Source organism: Centroberyx affinis, unplaced genomic scaffold, assembly GCF_046629955.1.
Source record: "Centroberyx affinis isolate AG114_WGS23_722 - 3 ecotype Tasmania unplaced genomic scaffold, CSIRO-AGI_Caff_v1 ptg000859l_1, whole genome shotgun sequence".
In the NCBI taxonomy this organism is placed as follows: Eukaryota; Metazoa; Chordata; class Actinopteri; order Beryciformes; family Berycidae; genus Centroberyx; species Centroberyx affinis.
The window spans coordinates 290707-311966 of record NW_027279453.1 but is presented as its reverse complement, the minus strand read 5'-3'; the positions used below and the strand labels follow the sequence as shown (position 1 = coordinate 311966).

Sequence of the window (21260 nt, the reverse complement as noted above, 5' to 3'; positions counted from 1 at the left end):
ACACACAGGCATCGCTCTCATGCCTCCCTCTCCCTGATGTAATGTACCCTCTCCTATCTATTCCTTAACTATTTCTCTGCCTGTGCTGAGACTTAATCTGCCCGTGGAACTTTTCAAAAGGCAAAACATGGCATACTAAAAATGAATTGGGGATTATTTCATGAATGCAACCAAGACATCTAGACTTGAAAGTGCAACATTTTAGTGAACAGTTGCATAAAGACGATCACGCCTGTCAATGATGTTATGTACTATACTGAACGCCACACATCCTTAGCTAAAGAAAATGAAATTTGAATTGCACTGGCACAGAACAAGAAAAGCAATATGTTATGGCATCTAAGGTCACCACCATCGTCCAAGGCCACAACATTCATTAAGTTCCTTGGAGTGGCAGGGTATCATTTTTTGATTTCTTGTGTAATTACATCACGCTGTAGTGTAACACTTGTATGAGCATGCAAAGCCACAGACATAAGAAAACAGTGAACACGCAGTTGCACCTTCAAATATTTCAACTGTGCCCGATGTCATGGACATATATTATCATGAAGAAATGTTTACATATTGATACATTGCTCAGGTTAGGATAGAAATTACAGAAATCTGGTCTATACATGATTCATAAATCAATGGACCATGCGCTAGATGAATCTTTCATCAGTTGCTGTTGATGTGTGTCTTAAAATTATAGCACACCTAGTTGAATATTATGAATTTTTATGTCTGATTATTCAAGCTGTGACTTTTGAGTTTGTGGGAAATGTTAACCGTGTGATTTGAGGAACTGAACAGTGAACAGAAATGTTTATTTTTCAGTTTTCATTTATTAGTTGCGGTGAGAACTGGCAGGAAGAAGGAATTCTTTCTGCCAGCTCTACTCTTCTGAAGCACGTGGTTCGCTCTGACAGCTCAGAGGTTTTCTACTGCAGTTTTTATACTGAATGCACATGGTCAGGTTTCTTACTCTTACAAATCAGTCTGCTCCGCTTAATAGGAAGAGAAGGTGGAACAGGTTATGTCATAAGTATGTGCAGCTTTACCTGCATGCACTGTGATCGTGACTCTTGTGTGCCTGGAGCAGTCATGGCCCGCTTTTACCCCAACGCACCCTTTCCACAGAGCGGGCCCCTTTCCATCCTGCCACACCCCAATCATTCAAGGCTTTAGTGTGTGGCTGTTCACTAATCACAGCGACCCAAGGAAAGCACACCTTACACAATGGAATGACCTCAATTTATACAGCTGTTTGCAAGTTACTCCAATGTCAAAAAACAAAAAGACAAAAACAAAAAAACCTATGCATGAAATGTCTTGTGGTTCAAGATATATACATATACTTTTTAAGAAATTAATGCTATTGTAATTCAATTAATGTTTACACTTCCCCATAACATTCCTATTAATACTTTATATACAGAAGGCCATAATAACACAATTGCATCTATGCTGCATGACTATCAGGATGATTATTAATATGGTTGAGACAGCTTAATTGAAATGGTGTTATCTGAATAAACTGGTCTGATAGCATCCACAGGACTGATTGATAATGTGATACCAACTGATCACACCAACGAAAATAATTTATCCAACTCTAGAAGTAGCATACATTGAGATTAATCTCATTCTTCGAGTGAGACATTCTGTACATAAACATCAAGTTCTCTCCGGTGTCTTCTCTCTCTCTGAACAGCCACTCTGCCCCCCTGTGGCAGTGATTCACACCTCACAGTAGCATCATACACTGTCCCAAGTAATGCTACTTCAGTCACAGTGGATCATCGTGTGATGGTCAACACATACTACGTTCACTCATTTATGTTTTTTTTGTCAGCAGGCTTCTCCCTGAGCTAAACATCTAGCTGTCTTCTACTTGATTCTGCCAGTTCAGTGGAATGTTTCCTGGTTCTATCTCTGTATTTGTAAATAGATAGTGCATGCACTGGAAATATGTATGTTCGCAAATAACTTTGCATGTAAAGATTTTGCAAAGAGTTTACACACAGATCAATAAAAATGAATGAAAAGTGACAAACCTAAGCATGTGCATATGTTTTTATGCTTGTGATGTGCAGTGTTGGAGGATTTAACAGATTTGCTTTTATAATAATAATAATGAGAAAAAGAAGAAAAAATGAAGAAGAGGAAGAACGGGCAGCAACTATATTTGATTAGGACTCCTGATTGACACTGCTGCTCAGCGGTATTAAAATAGCATAATAGTGATAATAGTAATGATATCCTACAACCTATAGAGTTATACTAGATACAAAGGTACATTATTGGACACAGGCCCACTCAGTTCAGAAAATGTATTGTGCATCATCAAATTGCCAGAAGGAAAACTGACAATGCTGGCAGTTCTAAAGTTTAGGACCCTATATTGTCAGTGCATGTTCACATTGTGTCCTTAATCTGGACTGAGTTAAAGGCAAAATACCTATACCTGTTTCCCTGAGGCTCCAATTAAAGTAATATAGGCTACCTTTGTTATTTGCCTCCCAAAACATTTCACGTGAGCATGCTTTTCCCTGCCCAAGTGGAGACATGTTTCTGCATTGAATCTATGCAAAACGTGTTGAGAAGGAGCCAGCCCCCAATAAATACCACATTTCACAATATATTCAACGTTTCTCTTCTTGCAAAAATATTTGGGTGCTTAAGCCTTGTACATTTTTGGGATTATGGTTTCATCAAACAGGAAATTGCTGATTTTCATCAGGAGTTTAGGCTACATAGGGGCATTGAGCACAACAAGACCTGATGAGTTTGTATAGCTTGGTGGTTGCCTCCTTCAAATTCCATGGCAAAATGCAGCTCATGCAAGTATAAACACTGCCTGAGTCAGGCCACAGACACACACACACACACGCACGTACAAGGCCAGGTGAAGAGAGTGTCATATTTCTGACGATCCTCTTCAACTGCAGGCCTATGAGAAAGCATCATCTACAAGCGGGTGAACCGGGTACTCTGTATGGCATGCATGCCTCTGACAGAGTGAAACGCCTTAAAGACGCATACGCGTCGACCAATTACAAAGACATTTATGCTGCAATTAATGTGGAAATTTTACTCTATTCTGCCAATAATTTGACACCTAAACAGGATTATACGCCCGTTTTGCTTTGAGATGCAAAGCCGATATCTACTGTATGTTCTTCTTGCCTTATCATCGCTCATTTTGACAAATACACAAGATGTGATCGTGTCAGGTCACTTCTGTCATAGAGCTGGTCCTGCCGGGGAGGGACAGACGCGCCTCATGTTTCTGCGGGAGGAGACAGCCGGTACCCGCTCCTTGTACCTGACACTGTGGTCCAAAGATATGCGACTTGTAAGATGCAAAGTAAATACCGACCCGCTCGTCACGGAAAGCTACCACTCGCTCTGCAGCAGAAGCGGCACTGAGGGTCAAGAAATCAGCCAGCGCTTCAATATCAGTATGTTGCTGGCTCCGGGTGCCGCCTGCGCCCCGGACTCCATCGCTGCGCCGCAGTTTACCAAATGCACCAAGAGAGATGGAAGTGAGGGGAAAGTCCGGAGGAAACGCGCCTGGATATTCCCAGGGACGCTGTGGTGCGGCACTGGAAGCAGAGCCACCGGATACGAACAGTTAGGTGAGGATGGTGGAGTCGCTTCTTCAAATTCAAGTTCATATTGTTGTGTTTAAATTATGAGCACAGACAATCCTAGTAGTAATACCATAGGAGATAAAAAGTATAAACTCTATTGAGTACAACATACACACTACAAGTCCCTTTAGGCATATTGTAGGCTATAAAATTTATAGAGTATTACAGTGATAGCCTACCAAGATAAAAATAAATAAATAAAAAATAGGATACCATAAACTAGGTCATTACAAATTAACTACTGAATTCCACAGACACGCATACGCCTATTTTAGAATTAGGCTATTATAGTGATGCCATTTAAGAGATAAAAAAAAATCAATCAGGTAAAGGTCACTGTAAACTCACTATAGAGTGCCACAGAAGTCACTAGTAAGAATACTAGCCTATAGCATATTATAGTGAATTTTCATGAAGGGATGCGCCGTGACGCCAATTAAAGCTTATACATTTTTCTTTGCACTTCTGTAATGTTGAATGACGATAGAGTTTAAGTGAACTGAATTGAATTGAATTAAAGTTATGACTTAGAGACACGCACTTACTGAATGTATTTTTTCCTGAACTGAACCTGTGCGCTAAATTTGGATGCTGAACGCATATCTATGAAGACAAGGTTTCCTGGCTGGGACAATGTAAAGGGGCATTGTAGCCTATAGCCGATTACCATGAGCAGGAGGACTAGAGTAAGATTAGGCTATGGCACAAAATACATCAAGAACATGAGGAGTGGAGAGCTTTAGAGATAGCACACATCAGGAGTAAAGTAATGACAAAGTCTGATGGACATTTTTAAATAATTTCCATACCAAAATAATGTGCTTGGTATATTTTATGAATTCAATTCTGTTTTACAACCCATACATTTTTGATTTTCAAACGAAATATTCCTTTGAGGTCAACAACTTCTAGATTTTAAATCAGGTTGGCTATTTATCTGGACTAAGTCATCTCTGCTTGATGACTTGCTCACATGCAGAGTGTCATTCAGTATGTTTAAATGATGTGGAGATTTACTCGACCACCAATCCACTTCTTGTTCTCCTGCACAGGAATGTTTGAGAGTGCAGATCGATGCTGCCGGGAGCATGACCACTGTGTGCATATCATCCGTGCCTTCACGGTGGATTATGGAGTCTTCAACCCCAACTTCTTCACTGTCTCACACTGTGACTGTGACCAAAGGTGAGTCTCAGCATGCACTGCAGACCTCGGGCATCCAATACATTCTCAGGATGTCACAGACTCTCCTTCCCTCCAGGGAAAGCAGTAACTCATGTCCCCCTCTGCCCCCCACACTTCTCTGACTAGCGTGGGCATACAGTCCAGTAAGGGTAGACCTGTCCGAAGACTGATTTTTCTCATGCTGATCGAATTCCTCAAGGGTGTGGTGGTAAACGCCATTTATACATTGCATGCCTTTGTACTTCGGAGTGTTGTCATCTGAGGAATATTTGTATTAGATCATTTTGTCACTATGCCAGTGGATATAAACAGATTAACTAGGAGGACCTGGAGGCATGTAATAATGCTTTTGATCTATAAGTAATAAATACAGTGCAATTGACTGATTGCAGTATTACACTACATATAGTTATTGACTCAACAATGTGCTGAATCTTTTATAGTTCATACATTTGCACGTAGAAAAAGCCCACTGTAAAAAAAAAAGACCTCACTGACTTTCCAACAGGGGTCTGCATTCAGCCCTCAAGATAAACTTTTGATGTTATGAGTGAACATGTCACTTGTCATTATTGCGTTTGCCGGGTGAGAGAGCATTTCGTGCCTCTTTCAGTATGCATTATTTAAACCCACAGAGACTCAGGAGGGATGCCAGTTTTCATCTCACAGAACGTAGACAGGTGCATGTGTAATACATTTCACCTCTAATTCCTCTTCTTCATCCATAAGTAACAGACATTTTGAGGATTACCCCTCGCAGCTAATGCTGTAAAGGTTATCTATTATTACAAGCTGTTCAGATTACCCAGAAAGTGTGCATGAAATGAGGCAACATCCTGCAATGTTTACCCTCCATAAGTGTTAAAGTTGGGCTAGTCTGACTTCTACTTTTGTTTATCGCTATATATGTTATTGAAATTGCGTTACATTGAATGCAGTTAAGTTCTTAATGGTTTTGTCTCTCTATGCCGATCACCAGGTTTCAACAGTGCCTTCTTGGTGTGAATGACACCATCTCCAATATGGTGGGCTACAGCTTCTTTAACATCCTGAGGGTGCCATGCTTTGAGCTCATACAGCAGAGGCGATGCACCGAGATGTACTGGTGGGGAATGTAAGGGACATATTGATATTCATGCTCAGAGCTTTGCTGCATATTGTTAGAGTGCGTAAGTGGGACACAATAACTGCTCAGTAAAACAGGACACTCCGTTGTTCAGTGACATACTGTACAGACACAGTAATATGGGAAATTGGAGCAGCAAATGCACTTCTAAAGTTCAACTGAGCAGCTTGTCTTGTAATGACTTGCCTGACACTCTGCCAACCCCCACATAATACCCAAGGGCATAGTGCCACACCCCCACTCTGTTTCCACAACTTTGTCTATCAGATTACCAACAATCTTCCTTACAAACAAGAACGGATTAATGGTTAATTTGTTTCCAGCAACCCTGGTATTACGTTGACAAACCCAAATTAGAAGTAAAGAGGTAAAAAAAAAAAAATCAAACATTCTGAGAATATTTGGAAATACCCTTTTCTGGTGAACTATAATTAATGTTTTTTTTGTGCTTCTTGAATTTGCAGTGTGTTACTATAATTACCTTGCAAGGAAAATTCTAATTACAGCCCTGAAATGACAGAACCTGTGACCCAAAATAGCAATAACAAGTTTACCTTTTCGGAATAGATAAATATGCAAGGAACATGGTCAACGTTTGCAAGTCAGAAATATACAAAATACAGAAAGGAGTTTATGAAAGAGGTTTTCTCTTGGCGTGGCTGGGTTCTAACTTTCATGTTTACTCTCTGTAGGTGCAAAGTAGCCAAAGAGGCCCCATATGCCGTCTTCCAAAACCCCCTCTCTTACAACACCACCCGCATTACAAGCAAATATGGTGACACCAGGGATAGCAACGAGTCAACAAGTATTGAGGGGCACCATGTACTGGAAAGACCGCCTACCAATCCAAACAGAAAGTCACCCAAAGGTGAACACAGATGCACCTCCAGAGACCCACCCAGAGGAGATACTTTCCACCGCAAAAAGAAGAAGGGGAAAGGATGCAACAGAAGCAGGAAAACATCTGCAACGTTATCCACCCAAATGCCCCCAGTATCAATGGCACACACCTACAGTCCTTCAACGCTGACAACTGCAGCCCCAATACAGAAGATGACAAATGCTTCTAAAACCAACATTTCCATATCAAATAAGAAGAAACGGGGGAAAAAGAAGGGCGTCAGAAAGCAGCGGACAGCTTATCCCACACACAAAAGCCAGGTTCCATCACAGGTGACCAAAAAGTCATATCTGAAAACAGCATCTGCAACACAAAGCACCCCAACTGTAACACAGAGAGCTGCACTTCATCTACCAACAACCATCACACCGGCGACCACAGTAACCACCAAAACTCACAAAAAAGTTCTAAAGAAAAGTCGCCGTTGTGGCCCCAGGATGCCTGTGAGGGGCGATAACTTTCAGCCTCGTCGTAAAGCCTGTCTGGAACAAAAAACATCTCAGACAACAACTATTATACCCTCAACATCTAGAGCTGTATTACCAAGCCAAGGGACAGCAGCTCAGACTCAACGGCCCAGTCAGTCATCAGCATCACCCAAAGGGAAGACTGCAACAACACTGTGGAATACAGCTCCTTCTACAACACCCATCAAAGTAAAACTAGAGACAGGACTCCCACCACAAACAGCACTCCCCCTTCATCAGGATGGTGAGTCTCAAGGCAGAGAAATGTCTATGCACTATGGGATAAAACAAGCCAGGAGCCCATGATAGCAGGTAGTACCAAAACCTGAAGCAACTAGTCCATGCAGTAACAAGCCTGAACCAAACCAAGGCATTACACAATGTGACAGGACAGCACCTGCAGCTACTGTAACAGTGACCCAAGGGCAGCGTAACCCCAACTTGCCCTGGCCAATAGTATGACTCCTTGGAAGGGGTGGAAGACGGCATGTGGGGCCCCTTTTGCATGGTAGCAGAAGGGGCCCCACATGCCGTCCTCCACTCCTTTGCTTACAACGCCACGTGTTCTACAAGCGAATATGGTGACACCAGGGATAGCAATGAGTCAACAGGCATTGAGGGACACCATGTAATGCAAGAAACACTGATGCCTTCAATAGTAGAAATCAACACCCGGAATACTGGCCGGTATCTTTCTGTAACATTACACACATTATAACACAATAACATTTTAATGCCTCAAAATGCTCTCTTGCATGAATGAATTACAAACTTGATCCGCTGTATAAGTGAGTGAGCAAGTTTTAAATTAACACATTACCTGATTCTATCTGAAACAGCATTGAAAACAGGTAGGGTGGCATTTTACTATGAAAATTGTATAATATATTTGGCAAATATTGTTCTTGGCAGGTCATTTTTATTTAGTTTAGACATAAAAATAATATTCAACACTGATCATAGTCCTCTGAAAGAGCTGCCTGTGTTCTGAGTCCAATAAATAAAAATTTGACTTGAAATGGAAATTGTAGAGAAAGTAATGAGTTGTTTGGCTATATAAAGAAGTGTGGGTACCTGGGTAACTTGTGAGATCATCTGTGTTTATTTTTTGTGCTGCAGACAATCGGCTCCTGTGTGGAAGCCTCAAGCATTTGGATGAATGTAAATACAAAATCCCTCCTTTGGAGAAGAAGTACAAGCTGCAGAACATGGAGTCAAAGACTGTCTACCATTGTGGTTGCACCAGCCGGTAACACAATAGCACAACACTTGGTTTATATGTGCGCTGCACTCATGAATGTACGCACAGGCATGGTGAGCCTATCAGTCCTACATACGTAATGTGGAGTGAGAAAGATCAGGATAGGCTCGCCTGTTCTTACTGGCAGCAGCAATGAATAGCTCTCTTGGTGATTGCTTTATGCTCTCTCTCTCTCTCTCTCTCTCTCTCTCTTCCTCTCTGTCTCTCTCTCTCTCTCTCTCACACACACACACACACACACTGAATCTTTTCATCTCTTACTTTTTACGTGCCTTGTTTGTTTCTCTCCATGACGTTTTAAATAACCCCTGCTTGTCTGCTTGACAACTTTCCAGGTTGGCTGGTCAGATTGAACACTCCAAGATTCCCACTGTTCTCCGCTCTCTCCTGATGGATTTTGTCTCTCACTACTGCTTTAAACTACCAAAGGAGAAAAAATGCCATAACAGAAAAAGGTTTTAAGCTCTGATACTCTCATTTATGTTAATCTCTGACAACATTTGATGGCAGCTGTGCCAGTCTCCTGTCTAATGTGTTTCTCACTTTGCCTGTGTGACAGATTATGATGTTGGGTCCCGTCATTGATATTTTTGTACAATTCTTTTCTAGCTGTGCTGCTGGCTTCTCTAAAGCCTCTGACCTACTTCAGGCACTTAAGAAGATAGAGGAAAAAGTCACTGCTGGAGTACAGAAATCAAGAAAAAGAGGGATTCCTGTTCATCTATATAAGCGATGCCTGAGGATTGTTGAGCCTGGGAAGAGAGGCTGATCTTATTGCACCGCTCACATGATTATAGACTGAGCTGTAATGTACATTAAGAACCAATCTTACATTTCATGCAACATTTTCTGTATCTCTGTGATGAAATTAGGTTTGGAAAATTAGTGAGGACTGAATACAACCAAACCCCCTCTTTTGATTGATATATTTTTTGTGAGTACGCCCTGGACAAATATTTAATATATTTATACAGACCTGTACTGTAAGGCCACACATTATTAATTTATACACTGAAAACGCAATAAAGTCATTTATTTTTCAATTCTGTTTGAATCATTGAATTGATTTGGAATTACATTGTGTCGAGGGCAATTCCGCAAATGTTCACAGGGTGGCGCCCTAGTATCTGCATTGCAAATCTATTCAATGAGGATGATTAGAGACTTTGTACTGCTTTCCAAAACAGCCAGTCTGCTACTAATCTAAATCCTGAATGGAAAGTTTTGAATCAAATATTACCAGACTACATTACCTTAAAATAGGAAATGACGATACATGACTGTTACTTCTCCGGGCATTAGAATCACCCCATTTGTTTTACTATTAATGAGTTGGTCATTGTTCTGTTAGCTGTTTAAGGCTTATCAACCCATGAATTTTTGACAGCTTATTCTGGCCCGCGGTGCATGCTGGGAACAGTTAGTTGGCCTTGGAAACATGGCGTCGTACTGACAGCTGGGAGGTTCTCAGTATCTTATCCAACCGCTGACACAGAGGTTGGGCCGTTTACGGAGCTGTCTGCTCCCCGTTTTTTTACTTGAAGGGAGCTTGGTTCAGGTGCCGTCTTCATCTAGGAAAAGCAGTCATTTTTAAAGGTGCAGTGTAATAACGGATTTATTACGAGTGTCACGCCCACTCTGGTCGGTAAGCGGTAACGATACCGTACGCGTTAGCTACCGTTAGCTGGCTACGCTACTAGCTAACCAAGCCAGCCACCCAGCTAGCAGCCGCTATTAGTACGACATGAGCACCTGTATATGAAGAAGACCTGCCCTGTCCGCTGCCTGGCTGTAGTCTGTTAGCTGGCAACCAGCGATTGTCGATAGCAATACGTTCTACCTTTTCAAACATCAACATTAAAGTGGACGGCGACGATATGTTATTGTAGCTAGCTAGCAGGCTAGCTAGGGCGTTTCTGTCATTTTCAGTCACTGAATTTTTAATGTTCGACCCCTTTGGCATCATTGTCGGAGGAGAGAGCGATGGGCTCCGGTGCTGTGGATTCGTCCCAGTGGCTCTCGGTGAAGGAGGAGACGATTTTCCTTCACGATGGACTTATTCGGGTCACAGATCTGGCTGAATTGCCCAGTGAAATTGGAGTGTCAGAGCAGGGGGACACTGAGCAAGAGGTGGGTGAAAGACATCACGTACATACACACACACATTAGACAGTACGATGGCTGGGTTCTTTATTGTTCTGTTAATATAAATATGTTTCATTTTCAACGCCCTCAGTCAATGATAACGGGTTAGTGCTAACGTTTGCTAGTTCCAACCTGCTTATTGAACCATTGTCAAGTCAGCAACAATTGTCCATACATTTCCGGTCGTAGTATTTCAAAATAAAAGTTCATCAGAATGTAAACAACAATTTCACGTCAAGAATGTTGATTGAAAAATGAATGACAGTGTCAAGTCAGTGTTTTTGGTAACAAAATGTTTCTTCTTATAACATTTGCTAGTACATTTGTTTGGTGTTATTAGTGAAATACGTAATTGGACTATCAAATGTAACTAAACAAGGTGCATAAAGGTGGTACATTGCATCTCAGGTATCAAGTTACACAGCTCCAACATTTATTGGTAATATTGCCAATCCAGCAGTTTTTTGTATGCAAGTTGAGCCAACCCCCAGAAAATGCCAAATCTGCACTAAATCGGACACATTATTTGACAGATGTTGTTTAGCAATTGTATCAAAACATAGTGGAGACCAATATTCTCTTTAGTAACATATAAGAATCCACAGATTTTTAATAACTACAAGTAATACAGGTAGTAGCATTTCGGTAGCTGCAAAATCCACTTGACACATATACGTATACACATATAAGCAATGTCAGATATGTTTTATGGTAGAGATTACAACATGCGGCCTGTATGGTCTAAGTATGGGTTATTGACTGAGGGGGTTTATCTAAATATAGCTGTACAGCCAGCTGTTATTTCACTCGCATTAAATATCACAAAGCTTCGTACTTGACATTACTTACACTCTTAATTCCAGTCAGGTGCAAGCTAGAAGTCATCTTGAGCACTTGATGTTTTTTAGGTGGCTTACTGTGACTTACAGCGCTAATCTATTCAGCGCTTTTATTTTGGTCTTAAAACCGGAAGTGACATGGTCGGTAGCTTCTGCAGACTTGACACAGATGCAGATAGAAACTTCCAACGTTAATGTACATTGAATCCTCGCTAGATTCTACCATGTCAATGATCTACGGTTACATATAAGCAATCTAGAGAGTTTGCCACACTCTCATCAGCCGGTGGTTACTGGTGGATAATGAATACCAGACTGACAGTAATAAACATGTTTTATGCCCCTTAATATTGTTACCTTAGGTTTGCTATAATTAGGCAGTTATATCTAGCTATTGATATTGTCATTGCTTCATTTATTATTCAGTCAAATTTTAACTCAGCCATCTGAGTCTCTTGTATTCAACTTGCTGGCTGGAGAAAAACTCTCATCCACCTCTTTAGAGGTTCATATCTGCAATAAAGCATTTACATTTCAGGGTTTTGGCTTGTACGACGGTATACAGAAAAACAATACCGTATACAGAAAAACAATACAATGTACGTTACGTTTTTAGCATCTATTGATTTTTAACAAAAAATATGTGCTTACACACTCCTGGCTCAGATGTACAAATGTATTATTAAAATTAAATTATTAAAATTATAACTTATGTTTGAATTTTAGGGTTAATCACATATATTTATCTGCACAAGATCAAAAGGTACTGGAAAGTTGCAAAATGCTGGATACTTCAGTTGGAATCTTAAGTTTTCTGCTTGCTCTTAAACCTTTTTTTTTGTACAGTATCAATTGAACATGATCTAAGTTAAAAACAGAAATGTCATGTTCAAATATGTGTTCTACAGGCAAAATAAAAATTTTTTTTTTTTTTAGCTGTGACTGTCACTGCTACCCAGCCTCATCCACTTGGTTGTGGTACAAGGCCAAATTAAGTTTAAAATGCCAAGGCATCCATATTGATCTCCTAATATTCCAACATATGGTAGTGTTAGACCAGCTGTCGAGCCCATAGCAATACATTGGTAGAGTCAGCATGGGGGCACAGCTGGTTCCACACCTTCTGGTGGGGGATGTTTCTCATACAGCGACTATGCTGCAATTGGGTGAAGGATATTGTGCTCATCAACCTACACTGCCTGTTTGACTTCATTTTTATAATATACAGTGTGGTGCACCCGACTGGGCAAATACAGTTGGTTGTGGTACCAGCATAACCTCTTTTATACAATCCCCCTTGGGAGTGGTGGCTGTTTGAGACATCATAATGTTCAGAACATTTAAATATATGGAAATTCGGGACCCCAAAGTGTACTCAAAATTTGAAATGTGCACGCGTGCCCATTCTGAAATACTTTGGTGAGCATAAACATTTTATTCCCATGTATAGGCAAGGAAATTGCACACAGTTGATTGACCATATCTCTGCACTTTTTACTCATGATTCTCTGCATGTTACAACAGTTGGAAGATTAGCTGACTGGTTGATTTAGAGGTCTGATGTTTGGTAAAGATTCTCAATCCTTCATGACTGCAGGGTTATAGCTGGTTCCATAAATCACCAGTTTGCTATTGCCTTCGCTCCCACTTAATACCAGATGAGATTAGAGGTCAGCATTAGATACTAACAAATACACTGGGAAAATTAACACCAGACACCACCCAAATGCTGTTGATTTGGCTGTGGTTAATAAGTCTGGCTAGTCTGCCAGCCACTCTGAGAGGTAATAAACCACTGGTAAAATAATGAATGTGACTGGTCAGTTTTGAATTTGACCACCCATTGTTGATGGTAGATTAAAAAAAACAAATTTCTTGCCCTGGTTCCAAACATTTTTTTTTGTTATTTTGTTCATTGACAAGCTCAGCACTACACCTGGTGCGCTCAACACAGCTTCTGAACTTACACTTCTCGTTGTGAGTATTTATTGCAATAGTACCTATCATAGGGAGCTATAACAGGTTACACAATAGTAATAGCAAATTGGACATGGTTGTAATTGTGTGTGAATTTGGGGCCTTCAGTATTAGTACAAAGTGATGGTTACTTTGTGACGCTATAGGTATACTATCAATGGACTGCACCTGGGACAAGGCGAGTTTGTTATTACCTCTACTAATTTGTTATAGTGGCATTTAAGTAGAAGTTATGCAGTGATTAAACACTGATAGCAGGTCATGGTCTTAAACTGGAGATTGAGATAAATGAGTTGTAAGGCGAACATCTGTACTGTCTGGTTATCAAACCATCACTTCTCATTCGCCACCACCCGCTCTACCTGTGTTTTCACCAACCTCACTCTCTGTTGAGGGTAGAGCAGTCTTTTGGAGATTTTTCATCATGCAATTAATTTTTTGTTCAAATTTAATGGACAAAAAGGGTCTAACTAAAGTTTGGCAAAGGAAGAAGGTGGTGCGGATTTAAATTTAGCAAAAATGATAACTTGTATGTAGGTGGGACTCACCAGCTTGTCACATTAATTAAAGCTTTTTGGAAAGAGGGAGCGGCACAAATATGGACAGAGATTGTGTTGTAAAAAAGCCAAGTGAAATAATTATTGTGAGATTAAAGTTATTCGGGATAAAATTGGATGTTTTAATTTTTGAAAAGCAAAGCTAACCATGTTTGTCGGTGCCCACCTCCTGTATTTGTAGGTGTTAGTCCTGTAACCTTTAGCAAGAGTCTGGTCTTGGAAGATATTACACTGTGATTCTCTGTAATTTTGTCCTTCAAGACCTGCCCACTCTTTGTAGTGACAATATTGTGTCTAACTTTACAATTGACTAGCTAGGTCATTCAGTGCCATTAGACTGTATGTGTTCTGATGCTGACTATTTTTATCCACTTGCAGCAGTCTTTTTGCAGAGCAAGGTGGAGAAGGCCCAGCGTCCAGTTAAGGAGTGTTACCGTAACATTAGTAGCATTTCTGAAATGGAATCAATACAGATTGTGCCTGCTAAATGGTGTAATGGATTTTTTTTCTAGTCCATGATTCTTTGGCCACACAGTGTAATCAATATCTGAAATGCTGCCTAAGTGCATATGAAGCACATTGTTCTCACTTCTGATAGGCTAGCCCCAATGTGCCTTGCTATCTTTGATCATTATTTCCTAATCAAACAAACTGTACACACTAGGCCTTATGTTTTGAAACTGAGTAATTGGACTGTAGACATACGTTATACCAATAAAACATTGGCATGAAAATGTCAGTTGCTTATTCGCCCACCCAGCAAATGGCCTTCTTCGACCATGCTGACTGTTGTTATGGATTGACCATAGTTTTGGTCAAGGATGCCAGTTTGAAGAGGATTTTTATCCCTCTGTCCCTCTGTTGCAGCAGTTTCAGGCTGAATATTGATGAAGCCAAATATTCTCAAAAATAATTCTCTGGTGAAATTTCAGACTGAGGTGAACTTGAACACCCCCCACCCCACCCCATTTAAAGCAGTGGAGTCTTTGAATTTCAAAGACTCCACTGCTGTGCTTCTCCCTTATATTTGATTTAGCTGCATATTATCTGAGTGAATCTGCCCTCTGACGAAGCAAATCTGATTTCTGTGTAGCCAGACCAGGCCAATGCTTGATGGGGATTACGAAGTGAATGCATTCTACAGGGTGTCGTCATCATTTAGAGATCTCTGCCTGCAATCTCTTACTTTTTTTTTCCCTCAAAGCAACAGACCAATTATGACTGTTATGACTACTGTTAATGTCTCCCTCTGTTTTTTTTTCCCACTCTTCCCCCCTACCCTCCACCTCCTCCTTCATGCCAGATCCTAACATTTGAGACGAAGAACCCAGTAGAGCTGGCCGAGCGTCTGCGCGCTGTCTGCGGGAATCAGAGCAATGCATACGCACGCCTGCTGGAGTACCGTCTCAACGCTCTGCGCGGGCTGTGGGGGGCGCAGCGGCAGCTGGCCCTGGAGGAGCAGCAGGAGCGAGAGGGGGCTGGAGGGGCTGATGAGGAGGCTTTGGCCCTGCTCAAACGACAAGGTCTGCTCCAGCAACCCGAGCAGGCGCCCTTCACCTCCCGCGTAGGTCTGCTGCTGGTCTTCCCCCTTCTGCAGTCCCAGACTCGCAGTGACCCGGCACTCTGCGGGGTCACAGCAGAGGTACTGCTAGCCTGTCTGCGGGACTGCCAGCCGCTCAGCCTCAGCAAAGAGCCCGCCGACTGCCTCAACGGCCTGGAGGGGCTGCTCTGCTCCTGGCTGGAAGATGGTGCCCAGCAGACAGGCCAAGCCCAGGGGCAGGCTCAGACGCAGATTCTCCACGCACACAGGCAGAGGGAGAACGCTGCTGCTGCCCTCGTGGCACTTGCGTGTGCCAGGTGAGACCATACACCTCGCAGCAGAATACACCAACTTAACTGAGAATTGCTCTAGATTTTCCCATCATCTCATCCTCTCCCTCACCTTTGCCACCCTTGCAATTCCCAGGAGGATCCTTCTGTTGGCTCTTGCTTTAAAACGACTGTTTTCTAGACAGTCTGTTTGAACACACAATGTTGGTAGCTTACTACCCAAGAACATTCCTTATTTAAGTTTGCAGACCTAGTTATCCAAAGCCAGTAAATAGTTGCGTGCAAAATGGATAAACGTTGGTTAGGCTCCTGGTTGTACATTACATCTGTCTCATTAAGACAGACAATAACTGTAAGGTTGAATTCACACATTTGTGCAAAAAAGTTGCAGCTGACTTTCATAATTTGATTACATAAAACAAAATAAACAATCACCAGGTTGCGAGTTTATTACTGATACAATCATATCACACACATTGTTGGCATGATAAGTTCTTTTTGTAATCTGTTAGCCGATGATCACAGTTACTGTGCTACCCTACACGGTCATACCTATTGCATATATCCAGTCTTTGCCTTGTCCTTTGCCTTATCACATGCAAAATAACAAAAGAAGCTAAACCCATTACAATAGTACTAAGATACAAATCTACCATAAGGGGCCTTATGATTTTTATGTTTGTCACCTAGCTCACAGAAGAAGAGTATATCCTTTTTTTTTTAAGCCAGTGCCTGAACTCTGGCTTCTGCTGGTGACAACTGAGCTTGACTTGTCAAAACCAGAACCCTCCACTCTTTGTTTGGCCTCTGTAGAGGCTGAGAGCCCTTTGTTGTAGGGAACCATCCAGCCCTGGTGCCTTTTCACCAACACTGGGAGCTAATTAAAGAGCTATCTGCTGTGTGCCCCTTCTGATGGGCTGGGTTAGTAAATTCACTGTGTGACAGGGTTAAGTGAGCAAAAAGACCGGCCAGTCGTGTGCTTTGATATCACTTGCTGATGAGGTGTTTTAGAGCTGAGGTGGAGAGGGGGATTCTGAGTCAAGGCTGACTCATGTTGTCTGTCTCGTGTGGAACATGACTCACATGAACACTGAACCAAACATACAGAGCTGTACAGTATGAGGCAGTGTTTCACTGGGTCTCCCAATAGCACTGTAAAATGTTTGTGCTTTAAAAATCTAGTCTACACAGTATACACATGAGGCTTTTAATGGTTAGTGTACTAGTGCAGTGACAAGAGGTGTACCGCAAGTGTAATTTTTTTTATACCCATTTCCTTTGTTGCCACACACATGTAAACTGTGTGTAATGTGGTTCACCAATAAAATGATGGTTGTCTTGTTATACTGTATATCCTCCCTTTTGCTTTCTTTGCCCTGTTGAGGCTGTTGTCCAAAGCTGCAGCATGGGGGAATGGCAGAATGGCACTTCAATAGAACTCTCCTTCTATAGATCTTCTCCCCAAATAGCAAATTGTTTGAGTATGCTCAGTTAATAGTTCTGTCTTGGATGAGGTGAAGCAATAAATGACTCCTTCACATACTGTAAGTAGCTTGCACATTACACCCTGCAGGAAGTTGCAGTGAAAGAAATCTCTAGGTCTCATTACAATGGAAAAGAAGATTTTATTCAGATTCAACAAACATTACATTTTAATTTCAAGTACATTAGATTGCCTGCCCCTCCCAATTGCCACCACCAAGTATTATTCACTTACATTTCCTTCCAGAAACACTAAACAATGAGGTTTCACTTACATTTTGTGGCCTCCTCACTCATCTGCCCGGCTGTTTTCCAGGGGATCCCTCAAGACCTTCATCCACACTGTTCACCTGCTGCAGAAACAAACAGACCTGGGCCAGCTCCCTGTGGCGGATGTGTTGTACAGGTGAGTGTATTCACGTGTGATAATTAATAATAATTGTCTGGATGTGTAACCACTCTGTATCTCTCCTGCTTCAGACTATTGGTCCTGGAGGGAGGGCCAGGCTCCCCATCCTGCCTGTTGGGAGGCAAACACAGTGTGTCCTGGGGTTTCGAGGACATGCTGCCCACGCCTGATAGTACTGCTGGAGGGGCGGAGAGCAAAGGTAAGACCCCTTCTCATACTCTTTTGTGTGATCATCAGCCTCATTTGGCTTTGATCATTGGGAAAATGTTTAGTGTTCTTATATGTTTCAGTGATGGCTGTCATGTTTGCTGTGTTGCATTTATGGTATTGTGTGTTATGCTGTTCTTTTGGTCTCTAACCACAAGATATGAAGAATAGGTCAGAATAGGTGCAGTTTTTGTGTGTGATTGTGATGATATGTGTCATGACATAGTTTTCTGGGTTATTGGTTCTAGAGAGGAACTGATGCTTGTCCTAGTTGCCCTCATAATACTGCCCTCTATTATGATTAATTTATTCACCTTTAGATTATTTATACTTCCCCTTTGTCTGGAATGCCTCCAGTTGGAGTCCCAACAAAGAGGGAGGGAAGAGAGCGCATTGCCATTTATGAGACTCATTTGGCCTCGTTGGAGCGTAGTGGGGACATTAGGGCTTATGGTGAAACTGGAGAGAAGAGCGGTGGCTGTGAGCGGTTTAGGGGACAAAGCAGGGGATGGGAGGGTGATGTCTCACTCTCTCCAGCAATCGATTAGCTGACCTTGTGGAGCTATGGAAGCTGATCAGGGCATATATGCATAAAGTGTCTGTGAACAGGAGTGCTGATCATCTGAGGCAAGTTTGCATGGCAAAGTTTTATGTTTTGAATTCTCATGCATATTTGCCCAGACTTCTATAGCACCCTTCCCAGGAATTATCTGTGTTGGGGGGGGGGGGTGGTGTGTGTGTGTGTGTGGGGGGGGTGGTTTGTGTGTGTGTGTGGGGGGGCTCAAACAAAAAAAATGATTACATTGCCCCAGCATTGCATTATTTTTACTATTCATCTTGTTTGCCCCACACTCACTTGACTGATTCATTTGGGTGGATTATGATATGATTGCCTATTATTTCTGCCACAGATATTGAAAAAAGTATTAATCTTATAATAAGCACATCACACTTGACTACAACTCTTTGTGCCATTAAATGCAGAACAACAGAGAAAGTGTGAATCGGGAAAGCAATTTGAGAATCAATGTTGGACTGTAACTGCTGTCGATTTAGTGAACGTCAATGGAAAACAAATATAAGTCTCTACCTTGTTTAGCATCCATATATTCTCTCCTGGTTTTGTCCACTCCTGTGATGATACCTCCCCCTACTTTTCATCCCCATTGTCCAATCTGTCTGTCAATACCTTCCTATTAACGTCTTTTCTGTCCCTGTGTCTTGCAGACACAGACCTGGGGCGCTGCCTAGCCACAGACGGGCTCTATCTGTATACCACTAATTCCTTTGGGAGAGGACTCAGCAAGCTGGGCTCTGGTTTACATGGGACACTGAGGTAATTTGACACCCCTGCCTGCCTGCCTGCCTGACTGTATCTGCAGCACTCAGAGCGAGAGACATAGACCAAAAGAGAGTGACACTAAAAATATTCCTTATCCCTTGCCCCTCCCAAGGGAATCATGGGGCCACCTTGTGTCCTGTACTTCCTTACTTCCTTCAACCCCAATCTACAGTGTACAGTCACATCCCCTTTGATCTTGACTGTCTCTGATTGACAAGGTTGATTTGAAAGGGACAAAAGGGGGGTTGTGTGTTCTGTATTGTAAACGCATGCTGTGGATGCAAATTGCCCAATTTGCAAGCCTATGGCAGTTTCCTTCCACAAAGTACGTTTAGAATGCAAAATGCCCAGAGTTCATTTGTGAACTAGAATTGCTTTCAAACAAACAAAACATGCGCCTCATGTGCCTCATGTGCTTGCTTTGCTAATTTTATGCTAGTAGTATCTCTGTTATCCTGATTCCATCTGAGGAGTAATACCTGGAACATAACCACTTCCACAACCATAAAGAAATTAGATTCCAATGCAATGGAAACATCACTAACATACCTTTACCACAAATAGCACAAACAGTAGCAATGACATGCTATTGACTAGATTGCTAGACCCATATCAGCTTTGAGCTAGCATACCAATTCTATTATAGCAAGACATCCTCATTAACTTGTCATTGTCAGTACTGAATTGGGTAAACAAGATGCAAATGTTTGTGGAAGGTAATGTGATTTTAACTTTAAGTGTGGAGAACTGTGACACAACCAGTGTGTTGATACTGTAGTCATTTTGCTGGTCCTTGTTATGTGATGCTTTGTTGCTGCTCCACTCAATTGTGGCAGACAAATGAATGAATGAAGTATTTTTAATAAAATTTGCACTACTTCAAAGCCAGGTGTTTCAACTGGGTCTTTCACAAAAATGTCCACCTTCCCGCTGATAAAATTTGAGTATTCAAAGCACCGTTGCATAAGGAAATGAACGCAATGTGTTTGTGTTTGTCTAGGGGTTTTGTGTACTGTCGAAATGAGGAGTTGGAGCCCGGCTGGGTGGTCTTCAGCAGCGGTCGTCTCCTCCACCGTCCTGCCTCCTTTGATGCCAAGCCTCATCAGTTGTGCCAGGTCATCGACCCTTTCACCCTCCAGGTACACGCTCGTCCAACACAAGCATTTGCTGTTGACTCATTCAATCACATTCACGTTATCGGTCTCAGTAATAGAATGCAATATGAGTCTCATGTGAATGCTCGTGATGCACCGCCTCTGCAGTTATATTGCACATTTCAATGCAGTTTTATCATCCCATCATCCCGAAATGCATTAAGTGACTGGTTTTGACACACAAAAATCTGATTTTGCTCTCATAAAGATCTTCAAAACCAGACATGGTCAGACTCGCATTGTGATCGCAATTCAGTATAGTCTGGATTCAAAAAGCCACAATGCATGCACAAGCACTGTTAACAGATGGAGAGGGAGAGTGGGAAAAAGTAAGTAAGCAGATACAGATTTAACTACATACAGCCACAGGGGATCCATAACAGCTGTTTTCAGGCTAATGGCGGACAGACAGAAACAGAAAGAATGTGGTTTCATTACATCCCATCTTTAGAATCAGATCTTAAAAATCACGTTGAAATGACAAGTGTAGCCAGAGCCCAAGACGGTGTTCAATGTGCCCTTTCCAGGTGTGCCAGATTGTGCCCATGCCAGCCCACCACTTCCCAGTGGGCAGCAGCATGACCACGCTGCACCTCTGCTCAGATGGAACCTACCTGTACTGGGTCTGGTCCCCGGCCAGTCTCAACGAGAAGACCCAGAAAGGCCACTCTGTCTTCATGGATGTTTTTCACCTGTCGGTGAGTATGCTCTCCAACATATTTTCAGTGGTACTCAGTATT

General features: G+C 41.9%; 2 protein-coding genes across 3 annotated transcripts in view; both read left to right on the top strand.

The window, feature by feature from the left end:
- The first annotated feature begins 3027 nt into the window (after nt 1-3027).
- Nucleotides 3028-9602, top strand: LOC139645423 (uncharacterized). 2 transcript variants are annotated; one of them, XM_071521125.1, is made up of 7 exons: nt 3028-3623; nt 4691-4823; nt 5803-5937; nt 6642-7561; nt 8437-8566; nt 8914-9033; nt 9188-9602. In XM_071521125.1, exons 1-7 carry the CDS (start codon nt 3137-3139, stop codon nt 9345-9347), a joined length of 2085 nt encoding a protein of 694 aa, XP_071377226.1. In that variant the 5' UTR covers nt 3028-3136; the 3' UTR covers nt 9348-9602. The 2 variants fall into 2 exon arrangements, 1 of the variants encoding a protein (XP_071377226.1); XR_011695236.1 differs by lacking the exon at nt 8437-8566 and having other exon boundaries at nt 9188-9321.
- A 956-nt stretch (nt 9603-10558) lies between these two features.
- Nucleotides 10559-21260, top strand: part of LOC139645407 (probable E3 ubiquitin-protein ligase HECTD4) — a 46435-nt gene continuing 35733 nt past the window's right edge. Inside the window, exons 1-7 of the mRNA XM_071521104.1 lie at nt 10559-10708; nt 15400-15953; nt 17725-17814; nt 17889-18016; nt 19252-19360; nt 20367-20505; nt 21048-21218. Of these exons, the coding sequence (XP_071377205.1) occupies nt 10562-10708; nt 15400-15953; nt 17725-17814; nt 17889-18016; nt 19252-19360; nt 20367-20505; nt 21048-21218 (1338 nt within the window). The 5' untranslated portion in view covers nt 10559-10561. The remainder of the gene's footprint in view (nt 10709-15399; nt 15954-17724; nt 17815-17888; nt 18017-19251; nt 19361-20366; nt 20506-21047; nt 21219-21260) is intronic.